Below are 22,058 nucleotides of genomic sequence, written 5' to 3' on the forward strand. Positions count from 1 at the left end.
ATACCCTGAAATATCTGATCAACAGCGCCCCCATTCAGCAGGAAGCAGTTTGGAGAGAAATAACTGCGCCCATATTCCCAAATATTGTTTATAAATGTTCTTTTACATTTCAAGAGGGAGATGATATAGATGTGAATAATTTGCATTGATATGAATCTTGGTTTACTGACATCAATTTAAGGTCAATTTTATTATATGTATATGTATTTCTGATATTGATTAAGGTATTGTGATTGTGTAGTTCACTTAAAAATGTAATGTATATAGGTTGTTAATGGATAATTATCAATAATAGTCAAGTTTGTAGTCATGTTAGTTAGATTTTCTAGATGTGCATGCATATATTTCAAATAGGCATTCATCATATCTCTCAAAGGCTAGAGAATATGGTATTTTAAATGTTTTAATAACTTAGGGTTTTTCATGACAATGAGACACTCTGCTCCTGGCAGCACCAATCTACTTCAAGAAGAAGATGGGCATCGAAGAGGCACCTTATGGAGTTTGATAGCCATTTGGGCAAGAAACTGCTCTTGCCTGGACTGTTGCATAAACTGGACACAGAGAACCCACAGAGAGAGGACTACTGAATTTGCCTAAGGTGAGATGATCTTTCGGGGTTCCTGATTCATGAAAGAGTCTGCAAGACATTCTGCAGGATACAGCAGATAGTGACTGAACTGCCTTTGAAATTTCCTGCTTCATGGAAATGTCTGCTGGACACTATGGACCTGTAAGCCGAAGATGGATGCCCCAACGGTACAGAGGAACTTTGGGTGGCTGTCCAGGCAGCAAGATGTCTCTGTCATTTCTAGAGTTTGAAAGTTGCTTATTTCTTGTTTGCTTAGGTAATATTATATCCTTCTGGAGTCTTTGAGGGAGTTAAAGAATATATAGATAGTTATTGTTTTCCTTAGTTATGATAAAGATAAAATAGATGTAAATATTGTAATTTTTACTTGATAACTGTTTTGTTGTATGTAATTTTGCTATGTTAAAGTTAAAGCCTTCCTTTTTTTTTGGTTTAAACAGAAAAAGGGAAAATGATGGAGGAAGGTCATTGGTTAAAAATAAAGAAACTGCTTGACCCATTTGATAGGCCATCCCATAGGTAGGTGGAGTAGACAGAATAGAATGCTGGGAGGAAGAGGAAGTGAGATCAGATGCAGGGCAGCTCCTCTGAGAAACAGATGCCATGCTCCCCTCTCTCTGGCAGACGCGATGAAGCTCCGACCCAGGATGGACGTAGGCTAGAATCTTCCCGGTAAGCGCTCCTTGGGGTGCTACACACATGAATAGAAATGGGTCAAGCAGTGTTTAAAAGAATACAGTTTTTGTGTTGTTATTTCGGGGCATAAGCTAGCTAGGCAGCCATGAGCCGGGCTGTGGGAAGAGGCCCACAGCTCCTACTACAAGAGCTAACTGGGCCTGGTGTGGGCTTTTGAAACCTCACAGCCACTTCCAGCGATACACCACCTCCTTTAAGTCCACACCTCCTCATCCTTCCCAAAGAGTTCCACCAACTGGGACCAAATATTCAAATGTATGAGCCTATGGGGGCCATTCCCACTCACAGAGAATGGAAGAAGAAAGTAAAGTAATTAGAAGAAAGCGGATATGGGGGAGGAGGTGGGGAAAGAAAACAAATGAGAACAAAGAGTAATGTCATATATACCACAGTGCCATAATTAAACACCTAAAAACTTAATAATAAAAACCCTGTAAACTCACTTAGACACTTCTAATTCCAGTCTAAGGTTGTACGGTTCTTTTTCGTCCATGCTTGTAACTCTCTTCTCCTAGAGGGAACCCTGCTATTCAGCAATGTAAAAAGTTTCTCCTTTGCAGAATCTCACAATAGACATAAAAATGATTTTCCTTTTACAAAGAGATCATTTTGTTGTCTTTGTGATCTTTGTGTCTCTAATTTTTTCTTTCCTTTTACATCAGCTGAAACCTCCAGGATGCTACAAAATCACAGGGGATGGAGGACTATTCATAGGCTTCTTTGTTTTGTTCCTGATATAATGGAAGTGGCTTTAAAACTTCCTCAGCAAAATGTTAATAGCAGCGAGGTATATTTATTTTATCTCATTTAGGATTTATATTTATTTTAGAAATAAGAAATGATTCCTAGTTTGTTGAAGTCCTTTTCAAAATCTATGGTGATAACACAATTTGTCCCTCGGGTATGTTAGTAGTAAAAGAGCCAACTACAGTATCATATGATGATAAACCTACTTAAACCAATAGTTATACATACAAAAAAATGCTAATAATATTAGATATACCCTTACTTTTTGTAAATGTGAGGCGACATTCCTTATGTTTTGTGATTAGTTTTACCTTGTGTGGTTACCATTTTCTAACTCCTGTACCCTGCTGTGAGCATTAGTACTGTATAAGAGCAGTGGCTTCCCATCTAATGCAGTGATGTCTGACACCTGTGCAGTTTTTCATCGGTGATAATCCAAACCCAAAGTATGTCTAAGCCATGTTATGTTTCTGGGATAACTGGATATTCCTCTAGCTCCCTCTCTCTTTCTGCTCGCCCTCATTCTTTCTCCTTCTCCCTCTCCCTCTCCCTCTCCCTCTCCCTCTCCCTCCCTCCCTCTCTCTCTCTCTCTCTCTCTCTCTCTCCCTCCTTCTCTCCCTCTCTGAGCCAGCATTTCACTTGGTAGCTAAGTCTGAATTTGCACTCATGATGCTATCTCCTGAGTACTGAGATTACAGGTATGATCCCAGTTGCCCAACCAGATATCCCATTTTGATTATACCTAACATCTATAAGTGCTGCAGTGAAATGTCTGTTTTCTTGCTGTCTGTGTTAGTCATCTTTTGCTCGATAGCAAACAACGGCAAATTCCAGTGGTATGCGACAGTGCACATTTATTTCACTAATGGGTAGGTCTATAAGGACTCCCAGGAGGCTGTGCGTCAGCCTTTACTAACTGGTGTGGAAATTTTAATTTTAACAAATAGTATGACTGTACAGAGTACCAGCTGGGAATCAGCATTCCTGCACACAGTATTACAATAAGAAATGTCAAACCAATAAAATGTAAAAATGAGAGAATGGTGGTGTCTTATGGAAGATTCACTAAAGACGAGTAACATTTTTTTCCATAATTGTAAATAGAGAAGATATGCATAATATGGTTGGGGGAGATAGGAGATAGAATACATGGAATATGGAAGAGAGAACAAAGAATCCTGGGGATTAAAGGTTTAAGTAGGGATAGGGCTGAGGAGATGGGACAGAGGATGGGGTAGGGAGTGGGTTAATGAAGACTGACGATATTATGCACACACACGCATGCATGCACACACTTGCATGCACATATGTGTACACATGAGTTTAAACAGAAGTACCCTGCAGATGTGAACAGAGCTGCTCCCAGAAGACGGGTTATTAAATGAAAATCTCAGTGCCAGGCATGGGATCTATCCCTGTGAATTATTAGTCAGGGAGGCATCCGAGGTCTCCAAAACAAGCCATTGGTCTTAGCTGCCCATGATAACTAGAGAGATCTTACTGCTGAAGACACCACAAACTTTGGTTACATGACGTAAAGAAATCAGTCGAACTGATTGGAAAGTTTCCTACCTGTTTAGTAGTTTTCATACTACTGGGAGGTGTTCTACAGGCCACAGGAGGAGAAAGGATATCAGTGGTCTCAGCTAGCACTGGGCCTTATATTCAACAACAACAACTTGTTCAGCAAGATGGTGCTACTAGTGTAATAGTGGTATCAAAGTTATAGGGGTAACCAAGCTGCTTTTCTGATTGCAGTTAAGAACTGCTCCAAAGGAGGGAAGCCATACACAATATTGTAAGGCTGGTCAAAAGTCCACGGTTTGGGAAGTCCTGGGCCCTAATGGAGAACCTACAGTTGTCATTTTGCTAAATGGTCATGTTGTCAAATGGTATGTGGATGAAAATAGATCTGTGCTACTCTCAGCCTTATTTAGAGAACTTTTTGCAGTGGGCAATGGTTAATGCAGAGACAAATAACTGCTTAAGGTGCTGAGAGTAAGTGACTGTTGAGGATTCAGCCCTAAATAGAGGCATAAATATCAGCCCCACCCCAGAGGCTCAGGAAGATCCTGGAAGAGGGGCAGAAGGGACCTAGCAGCTGGAAAATGGCGAGAAGCACTGTGAAATGCTGTCATTAGAACATGGCATGGCCACCGGAAGTTGTTCACTCAAAGCAGCTGTAGTTACCTACACAAGATCTGCAAAGATGGAGAGAGCCAGAATTCCAGCATGGAGGAAGAAGGGAGTAATGAAGACTCACCACAGCTGAGAAGCTATTGGCAGTTGATGGCCGCTGGGGGAGAGAGAGCCATTGCTCCTTGAGGGCGTGTTAATCCCACTGAAAACCATGACCCATTTTTTTTTCTGCAGACCCAAAGCTTTATTTTCTGCAGACAGGGCTATCTCCCTAAAGTGAGGTTTGAGAAAACAGCATTGAACACAGGAGACAGTGGGGTTTATACAGATCAAAATAGCTGCAAGACTAGGGAAGTTCAAGAGTTGGGGGAGCTCCAGAGGAATTTGGTAAGATAGGAACTTGGCTGAACATTTCAAAATTATTGGGCAGATTTTCTCTTATCAGGGTGGAGGTTAGGGGATAGGCCATGGAACATGCCAAATTCCAGAAAATGGGTCAAGGCCTATTCAAATCCAAATTTTACAGCAAACAGGAATGAACGTATTTTGACCTTGTAATAAGATGGTTTCTAATCTTAAAATGAAGTCAGGCTGGTCAACCAGGTGTGACAGTAGCAGTAGGCTGCCCCTGCTCCGGTGGTGGCCCCATGCCCATTTGCCATGCACATATGGATAGCACTGAGTCGGTTCCAAGGGGATGTACTCACTCATATTTGGTTTCTAGCCATAAATAAAGGACATTGAGACTATAATTCGTGATTCTAGAGAAGCTAAATAAGAAGGTGAACCCAAAGAAAAACATATAAGCATCCCCCTGAATATTAACCTTCATCAGGCGATGAAAGAAGACAGAGACAGAGACCAACATTGGAGCACTGGACTGAAGTCTCACGATCCAAAGGAGGAGCAAAAGGAGAGTGAGCACGAGCAAGGAACTCAGGACTGCGAGGGGTGCACCCACACACTGAGGCAATAGGGATGTTCTATCGGGAACTCACCAAGGCCAGCTGGCCGGGGTCTGAAAAAGCATGGGACAAAACCGGTCTCGCTGAACATAACGGACAATGAGGACTACTGAGAACTGAAGAACAATGGCAATGGGTTCTTGATCCTATTGCACGTAATGGCTTTGTGGGAGCCCAGGTAGTTTGGATGCTCACCTTAATAGACCTGGATGGAGGTGGGTGGTCCTTGGACCTCCCACAGGGCAGAGAAACCTGCTTGCTCTCTGGGCTGAGGAGGAAGGAAGACTTGATTGGGGGAGGGAGAGGGAATGGGAGGTGGTGGTGGGGAAGAGGCAGAAATCTTTAATAATTAAATAAATTAATTAATAAAAAAAAGAAAAATAAATAAAAAAAATAAAAAAAAGAACATGAAGTTGGGAGGGAGATGAGTTGAAGGGGTCCAGGGGGTGTTGGAGGGGAAAAACAATAGGTATATATAATCATAATTCACCGTATACATACATGAAATTCTCAAGAAATAAATTAAAATAATGGTTTTTCAAAAATCTAGGGGAGTGTACTCAGTAGATAAATTTGAAGCTCTAATGACTGTAAACCATGATGACAGATTTTTAAAAATTTGTTTCTTAATTAGCATCTAAAGCAACAGGATTCCTTATGACATTCTCATGCACACTTCATTTTAATTGAGTCCCACACCACGTACCCCTCTCACCCCTTGTTCACCATGTCCTGCTTGTATCATTCTTCTTCCTCTTAGTTCCCTTCGACTTTGATCTCATATGTGTTCGACCCCCTTCTCCGTCTTCCTTCCTTCCTCTTTCTCATGGACACTTGCCAGTTTCATGTCTTCCACTCACAGTCAATCCCACAGACGTACACATATATACACATTAGAAGACAGGATCCATATGAGAAGTAACATGTTTTGTCTGTATTTTTGAATCCACGTTACTTCATTTAATATATTTCTGTTACATCCATTTTCTTGCAAAGCTCATTTCTCATGAATCAAATTCCATTGTGTCTGTGTACACTACATTTTCACTATCCATCCATCGGCTGATGGACATCTAGGCTGATCTCCTTTCCTAACTATTGTGGTTGAGCAGCAACACACATGAAAAGTGTCCCTGGGGTAGGATACAGAGGATTTTGAGTCTACGTCCAGAAGGGTATAGCTGGGTATTTCCATTTTTCTTTTTGGTAATTCTTCACACTGGTTTCCTTAGTTGTGGTACCAGTTTATGCCCCCATAAACAGTGAATAAGTGTGTTCCTCTTTCCCCACATCCTTATTAGTGTTATTGTCAACTGGTTTTATGGCGCTAGCCATTCTGATTGGCCTAAGAGTTTTGTTATTGTTGTTCTGAGACAGGGTCTCTCATTGGTCTGGATCTAACAATTATGTTAGGCTGAATGGCCAGCAAGCTCCAAGGAGATCCTACTGTCTCTATGCTCCCAGTACTTGGGTTCTAAGCATATGACACACCTGATTTGTTTGTTTGGTTGTTTGGTTGGTTTCGTTTGGTGTTGTCCTGAGGATTGAATTTAGGTCCTTGTGCTTGGGTGGCAAGCACTGTATTTACTGAGTCACCTTCCCAGCCCCTCAACACAGTTTTAGCTTGCAATTTCCTGGTGGCTAAGGATGCTGACTACATTAAAAATACTTACCGGCTGTTTGTAGCTCTTGTGAACCTGTCCCTTCAGCTCCTTGTCCCGTTTCCTGATTGGCATTTTGGGGTTTTGGTGTTTAATTGTGTTGCTCTTAGTTGTTTTAGATATTAGCGCCATCTTAAGTATAGCTGGAAAAATACATTTTCCATTCTGTAGGCTGTTTGCTCTGCTAATAGTTTGCCTCGCTCTGTAGAAACATTTTAAAATCGTGTAATCCCATCTGTCAATCCTGTGCACTGGGGTCCTACTCAAAGTTTTTGCCCATTGTTCTCCTATTTTCCTCTACTTATTTCAGTGTTGACAGGTTGTTTGTTTGTTTTGTTTTGTTTTTGAGACAGGGTTTCTCTGTGAAATAGCCCTAACTGTCCTGGAACTCACTTTGTAGACCGGGTTGGCCTAGAACTCACAGAGATCCACCTGCCTCTGCCTCCCACATGCTGGGGACTAAAGGCATGCACCATCATGCTTGGCTCAGCATTTATAGTTTTAAATCAAGCTCTTTTGTTCATTTGAACTGACTTTCTTAAAGGTGAGATATGAATACAAACTCACTTTTCCGCATGTGTAAGTACAGTCTTGCAAGCACCATTTATTTTATAGGCTGTCTTGTTTCCAACATGTTTTTGGCAATTTTGTCAAAAATTAGGTGGCCATAGCTATGTAGGGTTCTTTCTGGGTATTTATTTTCTCGATTATGTTCCATTTACCAAGTTATACATGTCTGCACTATTCCAGCACTATGTTATCTCTATACTATGACTCTGTAGCATGGTCTTGTTGTTTTGTTTTTGAGACATGGTCTTACTAAGCAGCCCTGGTTGGCCTGGAACTTGTTATGTAGCCGATAGACTCACACATTGTCTGCCTCTGCCTCCTAAGTACTGGGATTAAACACACGAGTCACAACAACTTGCTAAGTCCAGTCTGACATCAATTCTTATGACACCTTTGGCACTGTTCTTTTTTTTTTTAAGATTTATTTATTTATTATGTATACAGTATTCTTGGTATTCTGTCTGCATGTGTGCCTGCAGGCCAGAAGAGGGCACCAGATCTCATTACAGATGGTTGTGAGCCACCATGCGGTTGCTGGGAATTGAACTCAGGACCTCTGGAAGAGCAGGCAGTGCTCTTAACCTCTGAGCCATCTCTCCAGCCCCTGGCACTCTTCTTTCTGCCCAAGATTGGTATGGCTCTAGTTCCATAAGAACTCTAGAACTGTTTTCTCTAATGTTGTGAGGAACGCCATTAGATTTTGGTAAGGACTGCATGGAATCTATAGATAAGTTTAGGTAGTAGAGCCATTTTCACAATGCTAATTCTGACAATCCAGGAGCATGGAAGTTCTTTGCATGATCTAGAGCAGTGTTCTCAATCTTCCTAATGCTGCAGCCCTTTAATACAGGTCCTCATGCCGTGGTGACCCCCAACCATAAAGTTATTTCACTACTACTGCATAACTGTAATTTTGCGACTATTATGCATCATAAAGAAAATATCTGATATGCAGGATATTTAATATGCGATCCCTAAAGGGGCTGCAGCCTCCATGTTGAGAACCACTGATCTAGTGTCTCCTTCACTTTCTTTTTTTCAGTGTCTTAATGTTCTCATTATAGGGGTATTTCCCCTCCTTGGTTAGGTATATTCTGATGCCCTGTAAACCCAAAGACTCACTAGTTTCCCAGAATGTAATAGTGCCTGTTTGTTACTGGAACCTTAGGGGGAAGGTTAGACATTGTTTACTCTCCCCTGGGTAGAAATCTTAGCAACATGTGTGAGTGTAAAGGTGTGTGCACGTGCATATGGAGGTCAGAGCAGGACACTGAGTAGCCACTGAGTCAGGGTTTCTCATTGATGCTAAGCATTCTGAGCTAGATGGGCTGGCCTGTGAGCTCTCTGGATCTGCTTGTCTCCACATCCCAGGTACTGGCATGTTCAGCTGTGTCTGCCACTCTGAGTGGCTGCTGAGGATTTGAGCTCAGGTTCTCACGCTTGGAGAATAAGCGCTCACTGAGCCATTTCCCAAGCCCACAATTCCCCTTTCACCTCTAAATTTATTCATTTTGGTCTCCTCTTTCTTTTGGTTAGTTTAGCTCTGGGTCTGTCACTCATTTAATTTTCAAAGAAACAGCTCTTTGATTAATTCTAATGCATTTATTCTGTTTCATTCATTTCTGCAGTAATCGCTACTAGAGCCTGAGGTCTATCACTAGGTTGTTTGAAATCTCTCTAATCATCTTATAGCCATAAACTTCTCTCTTGGGACTGACTTGGCTACATCCCAGAAGTTCTGGTAGATCGTGTGTTCGTTTGATTTTCAGTAATTTTCAAAATTCTCTCAATTTCTTCAACGACCCACTGTTCATTCAAAAGTGTATTGTTCAATCTCTAAATATTTGTGTATTTTCTGAGTTTAGCCTTGAGGATAGAGTCATTGGATTTAGTTTTTCCCATCCATTCAGTGTCTTTTGTGGGTTAAGGGTGTTTGTATTCAAGGTCACAACTGAGAGAGGACTGTGACAACTGATGGTCCTCTTGTTGCTGGTTCAGGTTATCTGGCTTACTGGTAGTTCTTCTGCTCCTGCTAGTATTTGGGGCTTTCTCATTGGCTGTGTTGGATGTGATTTCTTCCCATCTGTCTTCTGGTCATTCTTCTCATGGGCTGTATACTCTTTTCTATGTTCTCATGCATGAAATTGTCCTTTTCTTCTGTGTACGGTACTCCTTTAGTAATTGCCTTGACTTATGCTACTTTTACAATTGTTGTTTTAGGTGTATGGATATTTTGCCTGAATATGTATCTACACACGCCTCACATGTGCTTGGTGCCTATGGAGGTCAGAAAAGGGAATTGGCTCCCTGGAACTGGAGTTACAGACAAATGTGACATCAGGTAGGTTCTGGGAATGAAGCCCCAGTCTTCTGAAAGAGTAGTCAGTGTTCTTAATCACCTGGCCAACTCTCCAGCTCCTTAGGCTTTCTTCAAGATCCCTAGACTGAGTAAAGAAGGGCAGGGGAATCCCTTTGGTGTGGATGAGGAGCCTCCTCGGCCCCAGTGTGATCTTTGAAGGTGCTGAGATGGCTTCTTCCCCCAGGGCTCCCTGTCCTGTCATCAGATCTGACTGCTCCTTAATCACACAGCCAGCCCTTCCTTCTGTAAATCAGTCTGGTGGCAGGTCAGAAAACTAGACTCTGGGGGAAACAAACAAACAATGGAACTATTAATGACAGGAAATTTATTTTTATACAAAGCTATACAATCTGAAGTCAGAGGGATTCCCCAGATAAGCTATACATTCCATATTACAGGGACTGGATCACAGTAACAATTCCAGGGGAACAAAATTCAGATTCCATGAAGACTATCCCTGAGGTTCCAGCCAAAGACGGCCTTTTCCCTGAAAACTAACAGTTGCTCTGGGGCACGGATTTTCTAGCCGGTCGCTGAAAACGGGATCCAATGCTGATGCTGGGCTGGTTGCTAAGGAACCAGTGGTGCTGCGGAGGGGGATGCAGACTGTGAATGGCAGGCAGCAGCCTTACTTCTAGGAAAGTAGTATCTGCAACGATGCTTAAGGAAGACAGCTCATCACTCTTAACTTTACCAATTCTGGTTTTCAGGTAAGCACTACAAAACACTCTACAGGTCCTACATCTTAACGGCCTTTCTTCACATTAGAAAGACTTCTACTATTGTTAGAGCTTGTGACTGTCATTGTTATGTGGTGTACTAAAATTCTTGACATTATGCAAGCACATAAAATGTGACTTCTTTATTAAAGTTTTATAGGGCCATAAATGCTTCAGAGACCACATGGGGTGCACATAGTTCGGTGAGGACTGAGGTAAAAAGATGCAGCTTCTGTATATAGAGCCTGGAGGTTAAATCACCGCTCCTAGCCATTCTAGGTGCAGTTACAGCTCAAAAATGCTGATTTATAGAGCCAGGTCTTGAAAAAAAAATCAGTCTAGCAAATGCAAATGTAATGTAATGTAAATTAGCTCACAGTGGGTTCAGTTTCTCTTAAGTGTACTCCACAGGAAGTAGGGGGTAGCCCAGTGGAGTATGCTTTTCCAGCATGTCTGAGACCCACGGTCAATCCCCAGAACCCATAATTTAAACAAAACACAAAGAAGAATACCTCAAAAAGGCTCTAAAATAAAAAAAATTTCACTTGTTTAAGTTAACTTACTGTAGTGAACAGAATGAAGTTTTTAGAGCCCAGCCTCCACCACAGACCTGATGGGTCTCGAGAGAAGCGGCAATATGTTATCAAACGGCAGTTGTTCAGTGGGCTCTCCCTTGCTACCCTTTTATCTTCGTCATCACCACCATCATCATCTATTGTTCAAGACAGGGTTTCTCTGTGTAGCCTGGCTGTCCTGGAACTCCCTCTGTAGACCAGGCTGGCCTGGGACTCGAGACCCACCTGCCTCTGCCTCCTGAGCGCTGGGATTAAAGGTGTGCACCACCACCGCCCAGCTTCCGTATATCTTTTTTTAATGGTAAATTCTTATTAAGTATATTCATTTGTGTGTGTGTGTATGTCTCTGTGTGTGTGTGTGCGCGCGCGTGTGTGTATGTGTGCATGTGTCCGCACGCACAGGTCAGAAGATAACTTGCAGGGGTCGGTTCTCTCCTTCCACCACGTGGATTCTGGGGACTGAGCTCAGGCCAAAAGGCTTGGCAGTGAGCATCTTTGTCTGCTGAGCCTTATCTTAATCTACTTCTGGGCAACTTGGGTGTATACTCTGGGTTATACAAGCTAGAAAGTGATTCTTAGTTGTGTCAGAGAGAGGAACACAACACAAGACTTAGCCTCGGACTAAGAGCAGTGTCAGGAAGCACACACAGTTCTCCTCCTCGGATGGAGAGCGCACTATCGGGACCACAAAGGATACATGTAAGTTGGGATGCCTCTTGCAGCCAAATGTTTCCGAATAAGTCTTTCGGTCCCATACCAGTTAAAACCCTTTGTAGCGTGTCCGATGCGTGGAAGATGAACACTCGCTATTGAAAAGATTATGATAATCAGTGAAAATTATATACAGAAGAGAATAATTATTGATGTCTTCATGCAAAGCATATAATTACAATGTCAAAAACGTTCAGGGGAGGAAACAAACGAGGGAAAAGTAAGCTTTTCTGTGGGAGACAAGAGCCCACGGGTTCTAGAAGTGAGCAGATATGATGATGGACAGATTGTGACTGGTGGGTGAATCATAAATTAAAACAAGCATAAAGTCTCCAAAAAGTCAAGAAATTCCACGAACATTGAGGTACATCGGGCTTGGACAGACTAAAGTCTTGCAGAAAAGAACTGTCAGTTACAGTGTGTGACAGGGAAGCCGAGGACCGCCTCTGAATCTGTACGATGAGAGTGATGCCCATTGGATAGGCACAGTACACAAGGCAAGGGCTACGTGGGCACAAAGTGATGTGGGCGAGGCCCGCTTTTACCACACAAACCAAGGGAACTCTTAGCATTTACGGCCTCCCTTCAAAAGTCACAGCACACATCTGAACAGAAATTTTTCTCATCCTGGGCACAGAAGGAAAAGCTCACCTTTGTTTTTCTTTGCTGCTAAAAATACCTTCTTGAGGCCATCTTCTAGGGCCACCATCTTAATGCCAGATAGGACATTGGAGCTATCACGGTGCTGAGCCACAATCAAGGCCAACTAGAAAGAACAACCGGTAAAGAACTGACATGGCACAAGGCAGTCACACTGCCAGCAAGTGAGCGGACCAGGGAGGAGACATAGACTTTCCTAGATGCTCTCCAGGGAAAAGAGGACTGTTCCAAATCTCAGCTGATATTATGACAGGCGTCCTACATTCTAGCCCTCTAGCTGGTGCTCAGCAACTCCACACCCCCTGGCCAGGAGTCATCCCATCCTAACAGCCTATGAAGACAGTGTCCCCAAGTCCCAGAGGTCCTCTAGGGAACTGCTGAGGTCAAAGCAACGGGGTCCCACCTGGGCATGCCGCTGTACACTGCGAGCACCCCGCTTTCTTTAGCAGCCCTGGGGATCAAACCTAGGACCCAGTGCAAGCTAAGCAAGTGTCCTGCCATTGCCACACTCGCAGCTTGAGTCACTTGACTCTGTTCCTTATGCACAGACACTCTGTGCAACGTTTCAGGAATCACGGAGTGAGGAAGTAGAAAACACTTCAGTGTTAGTCACACAGACCACCAGGTCTTTGAGTGCGAGCTTCTCTCAGCCTCACTTTCTAACACTTTTTCTAAGTCAGCAATGATCTGGCTCGAAACCCAAATATGGATTTGGGCCTCAGAGACAATCAGGTGGATGTGGTAAAAAATAAAACTCACTACAGATACTCCAAACGACAGGCACGCAGGAAATCTTTAAGATGCAAAGGCAGGGGAGGTGTGGGTTGCTTCCTGCATTCTGCCAGCTAGAAAGTATAATCCTTCACACAAATTTTCATATAAACACAAATGATGAAGCTCCAGAATCTTGCATCATATTTTCTCATTCTACTCAGAAAATGTTTTCGAGCATATTCTATGAGCCAGCACTGTGTGGAGTACTAATGATAAAAAGAAACAGAGGGGGCTGGCTGCCAAGCCTACACCCCGAGTTTGATCTCCAGGACCCCCATGGAGGAAAGAGAGAACAGACACCTGCAAGTTGTCTTCTCACCAACACACACATGTACACACACATGTGCACACACATGTGCACACATGTACACACACATGTGCAGGCAAGCACACTCACACAGCACAAAATAAAGTAAGAATGTATAAAAATTAAATTGACACAAATGATTAAAAAAAATTATGCCTGCACATGAAGGCCTGCTGTTTAGGCCAGGGAAAGAGCAAGGTGGTGTTTTGAGGCACTGGAAAAGCCCTGCAGAACTGTCCTGACCTACCTGTCTGTTGAGGATGGATCGTGTCCCTTCCCCAACTGCTGTGTTGAAATGCCAAACCCTTGGAACCTAAGTTGTGACTACATATGGACGGTCTTTATGAGATTAAGTTAAAATGAGGTTGGGTACTAATCCAAGCTTCTACTCGTACTTTTAAGAGGAAACTTTGGAGGCGGAGGAAAATTTCCTTGAAAGACAAGGAAGATGGCTCAGGACAGAAAGTGCTTGGGTTCAAGTACACAGACCCGAACCCACATAAAAAGCTGGGTGTAGTGGCATGCACTTGCGATCTCAAATAGGGGCGCGGAAGATAGCTGGATCCCAGGGCTTACTGGTGAGATCCAGGACAGAGATCCAGCCTGAAGCGAACAAGGCGGGTAGCCCCTGAGACACAGGAGGTTCATCTCTGGCCTCTACATGCGCACACACATGTACTTGCATGGGTGTACACACACACACAAAGAAAGGCATCAAGGATGGGCACCCCCAGATGACAGACTATGAGGACATGGAGAGAGGGTGGCTGGTCATGCACACGCTGAGAAGAAAAGCCACTTAGAGAAGCCAAGCCCACTGTTGCCCCTTGTGGTCATGAAGTCTCCAGCAACACTTGCAATGTGGTGCCAAGGCTGAAGACGCTCAGTCTGTGGCACAGGTGTGGCAGCCCTAACAAGCTACTGCGCTACGACAGAGACTGGGCAGCGAGCACCTGAGGGGTGGACGGGAGTTTCAAGGGAAGCTTTCATCCTGATACGTGACAGGTTTTTACTTACCAAATCTTGTCCTTTCTCTCTTGATTCTTTATCATTGATGGGAAACAAAAGGACACTTCCCAAACTCAAGTCTGAGGTTTTAAATTGAGACAAAGGATCATTAACTTCACCGAAGGGCTATTCTCAATCTTCCTTATGTGTTCATTGTCTAAATCCAATCACATTTTTGCTATTTTCTTGCATTTTGAAATATGATTTCACTCTGTAGCTATCCTGAACTTGCAGCAATCCTCCTGTCTTCCTCCCCCAACACCAGGACGTTAGGTGTGGGCCACCATGGCTTGTTCCAATCAGGTTTAGCACTCCCTCGCCCTCTGAATCTCTCATGGCTGTTTTCCGTCTCCCAACCTGTCTTCATCTTGGCCCGGGACTCATCTACGGCCTTCCTGCCTTTTCTGAACTCAGTGGTCCTCACACGTTACCAGCCTAGTACCCCGTGGCCATCACGGTGCTGCTCTCTGAGCCGGAGATTCCTTAGGAGTCTCCTGTTTGTCTTAAATCACTCACATGCTGCACTCTACTGTTTCTATCCATATATCTCCCCACCACCAAATCAAATCAAGCTGATGCTCTAGACAAATGGGCCGATTTAGTGCTGGGCTTCACAGAGCAATTTGAATTTTTTTGTTCAAACAAAAAATGATAAAAAACAAAAATGATAAATATCTCCCGTGCCCTAATCTTTTAAGGCATCCTAAAACACCCGCAGTCCTGCTGCACTGTTCTCCCAATCCAGAAGACTATTCTCGGATGGTCTCATGATGTGGCTAAACTTCCTTTTAAGCTTAACTTCCCTCTTCCCCTGGGACAACGGCTCCACCCTGGGCTGTCTGGAGCTGTGCAGGAACTGTGCAGGAAGTGCCTAGATCCTCTAGTCATCGGACGCTGGGAATGGCGAGTGTGACAAAGAGACAACTTGAATCCACTATCCTTATTACAGCCCCAAAGAAGGTGGGGAAAATGTCAGCCACAAATTGTGCATGCGGACTATGGACACCAAGGGAGATCTGCCTGAGAGTTACACTGATGATGGCAAAAGCCAGGCCCCAGCCGGCTCTTCTCTATCCTGCAGGGCTTGCTAACCCATCAGATGCAGGATTTTGAGAGTCCTCTCCTGTCCTATGCTGTCCTTGACCCTCTCGTCTCTTTGTCTCTTCGCTTCTTACCTTTCATTTTCCCAGCCAACTCATAGATTTTTCTTGGTTCGGCTGATCGTGCCTCCAGAGCCGTGAACAAGCCCCCTCTGCCCCAGCGGCCAGAATCATCTATGAGAGAGAGAAAGCTTTCGTTGACAGGAGGCAAGTCCAGTCCAAAGGCACACAAGGCAGGCTTGTGGGGGAGCGACTTCTTAAAGAAGAAAATCTATCTAATCTCGGAGAAATATTCCAGAAAGTGTACTTGGCCATTGTGCCAGAAAGAGTCAGAATAGAAATCTCAAAAATGAAGTATTCCGGGAGAGCAGAAGCTCCGGCGTGTCTAGACCTACTGGAGGTAAGACGCGGGGTGGAGATTACAGAGGACATGGATGCAGTGGAGTGGGCACCAGAAGGCCTAAGCACACACGCCCATACACAGTAAGGAGGAGGAACCGTAGGACTCAATTCAAGCTGGAACCAGCACAGCTGGTTAAACCTTGTATTTATACTCATTTATTCTACACATATTGGGTCATGCATCTTACATGTCAAGCACTGTTCTAAGCACCAGGCTTATGCCAGTGAACAACAATAACAAAAGTCCCTGCTCCAGGAAGCTAATTTTCTAATGCACTGAGAGAGTCAAATAAGCAAATATATGTTATTGTGTCAGGTGACAAAACGCACGGTGAAGGAGAACAGGATAGGATAAGACAGAAACGATGAAGAGGCTTTGCCTAGGGACTGGGAAGAGCACCGAGGAGCAGACGTCTACACGGCGCTCACGTGGCTGCTGACAAAAGACGATTCCAGCCGAGGGGAGTTAGTGTGACCATCACAAGCGGGGACATGCTTGGAATTTTGCTTTTCCTCAGAGAACGTATTTATTTTCCAAATGTCACCTCATTTCACCCTCTTAAATATACTGTGTAGAGGATAAAGCTGACACCAAGAGCCCATACGAAGTAAGGAAGTTTCGGCCCAAAGAGGTTGGATAACTCAAGCCAGTAAAGGACAGAGTCAAGTCTCACAGCTAAAAGCCACGCCCCTTGATCATACATTGCTGCCTGGGATCAGCACTCGTAGGTCACGTCTGACCTTACCCTTCCAGGGTCCCACTTTCGTACCTACACAGTGCACAATGACAGCATCCTCCGCGCCAGCCTGTGGGTGGGTGACGTCACCGCTAACATACTTGATGGAAGCTGAATCTAGGTCTTCAGCATCCAGCTCGCCAGAAGTCTCATCTTCTCCATCCTCAAGGTCCTCAGGCTCGCTGTCGCTGTCCTCCGAGGGCAGGCAGGGGGACTGATAACTGTTGGATTCCCACCAGGCCATCCTTCATCAGAGCAGAAAGGGAAGCAATTAATGACCCCTAGGGGCCACCTATTCACAGGCATTGACAAGTGGCCCTGTGAATGGCATCTCCCAGCCCCCACCCAAGTTTTCTACTTCTGTGTAAACAAGCGCATTTTAGTGACTGGCCTAACTGCTACCCTGCTACACTTACAAGGAGCCTGTTTGTAAGAACACAGCTGGAAGGGGCTGCTCAACTAACCGATTCCTCACCACACAGCTACAACAAAACCTTTCTAAATTCCTAGTCCAGGGCCAGCGAGAGGGCTCAGCAGGTAAAGGTGCTTGCTTCAGAGCCCGAGAACCTGAGTTCAATCCCAGGAACCCACAGGGTGAGGAGAGAGAAGGGGCTCCTGCAAGTTCTCCTCTGACCTCTCCATGTGTGTGCCACCGTGGTTTGTGACACACACAAAATAAACAAATAGGTAAGTAATTAAATTCTTGTTTAACATAATGCACCATTACCTTGGCACAGAGGACTAAACGTAAAAATTTAATCTTTACAAATACACTCTGACTACCGTAAGAACTGCCGGAGTGGTCACGGGTTGCTGGCTTTAAAACCAGGTCAGCTGTGGGCTTACTACACAAGACGCCCCCACCAGCAGCAGGGACCCCAGCCCGGTATAATGTAGACACACTTCTTCCTGTGCTCAGCCTCCTCCTTTTCCTTCTTCCTCTCCTCCATTAGTCTCTTCCTCTTGGCTGCTGCTTCCTGTCTTTTCTTCCGTCTCTCTTCCAGCTCTTCTTGGCTCAGGATCTTCTTCCTTTTGATGGGCCCTTCTGCCAGGCCTGGGATAAGAACCTTAGGAAGGCAAAGATTCACAGTCAGCAAGGTCAGGACCTGCCTGCTTCTCTGCAAGCTTCCTCTGAAGCACTCTGTGCAGAAGCAAGGGGAACACATCTCCACACTGCCTGTGTGGTGGGCACTGACAGTAAGTCGCTGTAATTTATGGGTTCACATGACCCCTCACAGGCACCATGGCCACTACTAAACTCAGTCAATGCATTGCTGATGCAGTCATTTCATGAGGAACAAGTACTTCCAGCTAACCTTTCTTTCTAGATTGAAGTCATAGTCTGTAGGAAGCCAGTTTTAGTTTAAAGTTTTAATGCAACTCTGTCTACAAATGCATCACATGATTCCCCTTGAAACAGGTCAGTTTCAGCAGCTCAGTACCCAGTGGCGGCTCTAGAGAGCGTACATGAAGCGCCAGGCACTGGAACATCATGTGACATTTGTGACTGCCATCCTCTTAACTATAATGAATACCAATAGCAGACGTGCTATTGTCTTGTAACAACGCGATCCCTACAGGGGTGATTCAAGAGGACCGCGAGCTGCTTTTCCTTGCATGAAGCCACATATTCACTTCTTCATGTATGTCTGGAGACAGGGTCTCATGTAGCCCAGGCTAGTCTTGAACTTGCTATGGAGCTAGTCTGATCTTCCTGTCTCCAGTTCCAAGTGCTGGGATTATAGGCTTGTGCCACTATGCTCAATTTTTAATGTTTTTAGATAAGTTTTTATTTTATTTGTCTTGTCATTTGTGTGTGTGTGTGTGTGTGTGTGTGTGTGTGTGAGAGAGAGAGAGAGGGAGAGAGATAGAGAGAGAAACAGTCATGGCTAAGTGTGGAGGTCAGAGGACAACCACTGAGAGTCCGTTCTGCCCTTCTAACACAGGTTCTAGGAATCAAACTCAGGTTGTCAGGCTTGTATAGCAAGTGCTTTCCCTACTGAAACATCTTGTCAGTCCTTAATGTCTTTTAGAGATTTATTTTAGCTGGGCGGTGGTGGCGCACACCTTTAATCCCAGCACTTGGGAGGCAGAGGCAGGTGGATCTCTGTGAGTTCAAGGCCAGCCTGGTCTACAAGAGCTAGTTCCAGGACAGGCTCCGTAGCTACAGAGAAACCCTGTCAAAAAAAAAAAAAAAAAAAGAAAGAAATAAAGAAACAAAATAAAGATTTATTTTATATTTTATGTATATAAGTGCTTTACTTGCATATATACATATGTGTTTGTGTGTGTGTGTGTGTGTGTGTGTGTGTGTGTGTGTGCAGGAGCCTATGGAGGCCAGAAGATAGTGTTTGGATCCCCCAGAACTGGGGTTACACAAGAATGTAAGCTGCCATGTAGGTGCTGGAAACCTGGGGCCTCCTGAGAACAGTAATGGCTCCTAAGCAGTGAGCCATCTCTCAGCCCTCCCCGGCTTGACCAGTGCTTTTAGAACACTTCAGTTTTTATACTAAAGTCAGTCACTTATTATATTCAGTCAGCACACTCCTCTTTCTTAACAACCCATCTGCAGAGAACAAAGTGGCCCCAGAGTTTATGGTTTTATAGAAAGGCAATGTCGCTTACGCTGTCTTTATTGCGGAGGGACCGGCCCCCGTGACTCGTTTTCTCTAGAAGAGTTTTCTGAAGATTCACCAGCTGTTCAAACGACTTTCTGTCTTCCTTACTGGGCTCTTTAGAATAATCTTTACCTTCAAACAAGTACATATGGTTTTCTAAGAACACAAAACCAAAGAAAGGAATGTCAGACAGGGAAGTGGATCAATGCTATTCAAAGCAGGTGAACAAGGAAATGGCCCATATTCTAAAAATGAGCCAAGACCACCCTGTTACATGTCATGAAAATCTTTAAGTTCTCCACAGGAGTCCTGTATTCCTCTTTTCGTAGAACAGAACATGGTTCATAACCCAGTCGGTCCATCCTTGATGACCAATGACTGGAGAATTCCTTTACCCTGCTGAATCTCCAGCCACTCACTCATTCACCCGACTCGGCTCCTCAGCATGAATCTCACTGACTTGAAGATTCTGTAATAAATCCCACTTCTTAATGCCAAGCGCGCATTTAATATTCATCCAGCTCCCTGCTTTTCTATATTACAGAAACAAATGGTGCAGCGTGTGAGAAAATGAAGCATCACAGATGATCCCTGCATTTACAGCGCTGAAGCTCCCACGCTGTACCTTCCTGCCTCTCCCCTGCGCCCTGGCTAACCAAGCATGCACAGGGATGGAGGCGCTCCTCAGCTCCCACAGCTGAAGGGTGAAGGAGATTCTGGCCTCTGTGAGATCTCCTTGTTTTGTTTCTTAAGATCTTGTTTTTATTTTTAATTGTGTGTATCCATGTGTGTGTGGGGGGTATACAAATGAGTACAGGGCCTGGGGGTGCTAGAAGAGGGTGTCAAACACCCCAGAGCTGAAGCTGCACGTGGCTGTGAGTCACCCAACATGGGCACTGGCACGGTACAACACACATTTCTAAGGCCATGTGCAGATAGACAAAGGCTCGGTGAGGGTGGTGACAGTTAAGACCAGGAATCCAGCGAGAACCATCCATGGTCAGCAGCCACAAACAGATGAGAACGGCTGAAAACCGAAGTGAGCCTAGCAGCACACATTACCACGTAATGTGTTTTCAGAGCACTGTGAAGTCAGCTATAAGTATGTTTTCCCTGGAGAGTATGAAAGCAAAACATTTTCATTCCCAAGAGATCAATTGCTTCACACTTGTACCAAACTCTACCCAGCTGTAATTCTAATTGGCATTTGCTAATTAAATCAGCAGGGGGCTTCCAATGAGCTGCTCTATCAACAAGTGGAAAAGAAAATAAAGATCTGAGAAGTGTCAAAACACCATCAACATATGTAGCTACATACACCACGAAATTCTAACTTCTGACAGAAATGTGCCTTTCAAAAACCCTGGCATTCAAGATAAACCAATCGTGTTTGGGTCTGCACTGGGGCTGCGCTAAGGACTAGTCTTTCAAACCCATGGATGCTGTTTTAAATCGTGCATAATCCTCACACCGCAGCCAACAGGCTGAAACCACACCCCCACACCAGTGGTCCTCAACCTGTAGGTGGCGACCTCCAGGGTTTGCATATCAGATATTTACATTACAATTCATAACAGTAGCAAAACCAGTTATGATGTAGCAATGAATATAATTTTATGGTTGGGGGTCACCACAACGTGAGGAACTGTATGGGAGGACTGCAGCATTAGGAAGGTTGAGAACCTCTGCCCTAGACCCTCACAAAAACCCTGCCTGCTCAGTCACCTAGCACAAAGGGAGGCTAGACCCATTCATCAAAGACAAGTTTCCAAATGTTAATCCTATGGGGGATTTCTTTTTCTTTTTTCCTGGCAGTTGGCCTGTCTAAAAATACATAATTTTTTTAGCAGTCGGGTTGACTTAGAAGTGTAATAGTGATCTTTCTGAAAACATTGCAGTTTTATTTTGTTCTGGCAAATGTTGAAAAAAATAAGCTGGAATTAATCTAAGTGAGTGGAGAAATGGATGTAAGCTTTGGTATTTAAGGTAATCAAATATAACTTAAAAATATGGCCACATGCATCTACTCCCTCCTCACCTGAAACATTAAATAACAGTAACGGGGTTTTAAGAAAGACATATGAGGCAAGAGAACGTGGAAAGGTTCAGCACTCTCCCCAGAACATAAAGTGGCTGGAAGAACAACAAACAGGGGCCATGGGAGCGGGCACGGGTGCTCAACCAAGTTACCCATGAGAACAGACCCTCTTGGCCAAAGCTTGGGACTCACAGGGCAGAGCACCACAGGCGGAGACCTCGGAGAATATCTGCCACCAAATGCTGGGAACACAACCTCTGCTGCACCCTCCTCTTCAGCTGAAACCACTGAGGTTATTTCAACCCCTCACTCTTTCATGGAAGATAGGGGAGAATTTGTCTCAGACACTGGCCAATTAAAGACTTCAAACAGGAGTCTGTAGGAAGGCTCCCTCAGGGCAAAATCTAACTCACCAGGCTTAATGCTGGAGTGAGGCCCCAGGGAGCACCTATCCACCTATCTGCTCACAGTGAAGCTGCCTGTTAGCCTCGGGACACCAGGCATTTCTAGAAAACTACCAATGAGAACAAAAGATTCCAAAACAAAATTTAAAAAAAAAAAAAAAAAAACAACTGGAAGAAAAAGAAGCAATATTGGGGGCAGGGAATCTTTAAAAAAGCCCTTCCTATAATATTCATTCTAAATGTATAACAAATGTTCTCAAAGAAGAATTGGGGGCA

At 44.2% G+C, this 22,058-nt stretch overlaps 1 protein-coding gene across 2 annotated transcripts in view; it reads right to left on the reverse strand.

Annotated features, from left to right (window-relative positions):
• Positions 1 to 10,052: 10,052 nt before the first annotated feature.
• Chd1l (chromodomain helicase DNA binding protein 1 like) overlaps positions 10,053 to 22,058 on the reverse strand; it is a 56,723-nt gene continuing 44,717 nt past the window's right edge. For both annotated transcript variants that reach the window (XM_057793352.1, XM_057793353.1), the window contains 8 exons: positions 19,348 to 19,496; positions 17,626 to 17,789; positions 16,756 to 16,967; positions 15,659 to 15,757; positions 14,493 to 14,563; positions 12,386 to 12,500; positions 11,721 to 11,829; positions 10,053 to 10,378 (listed from right to left, as the gene is read on the reverse strand). In XM_057793352.1, coding sequence (XP_057649335.1) covers positions 10,300 to 10,378; positions 11,721 to 11,829; positions 12,386 to 12,500; positions 14,493 to 14,563; positions 15,659 to 15,757; positions 16,756 to 16,967; positions 17,626 to 17,789; positions 19,348 to 19,496 — 998 coding nt within the window. In that variant the 3' untranslated portion in view covers positions 10,053 to 10,299. The remainder of the gene's footprint in view (positions 10,379 to 11,720; positions 11,830 to 12,385; positions 12,501 to 14,492; positions 14,564 to 15,658; positions 15,758 to 16,755; positions 16,968 to 17,625; positions 17,790 to 19,347; positions 19,497 to 22,058) is intronic.

This window comes from Chionomys nivalis, chromosome 18, assembly GCF_950005125.1.
Source record: "Chionomys nivalis chromosome 18, mChiNiv1.1, whole genome shotgun sequence".
Classification (NCBI taxonomy): Eukaryota; Metazoa; Chordata; class Mammalia; order Rodentia; family Cricetidae; genus Chionomys; species Chionomys nivalis.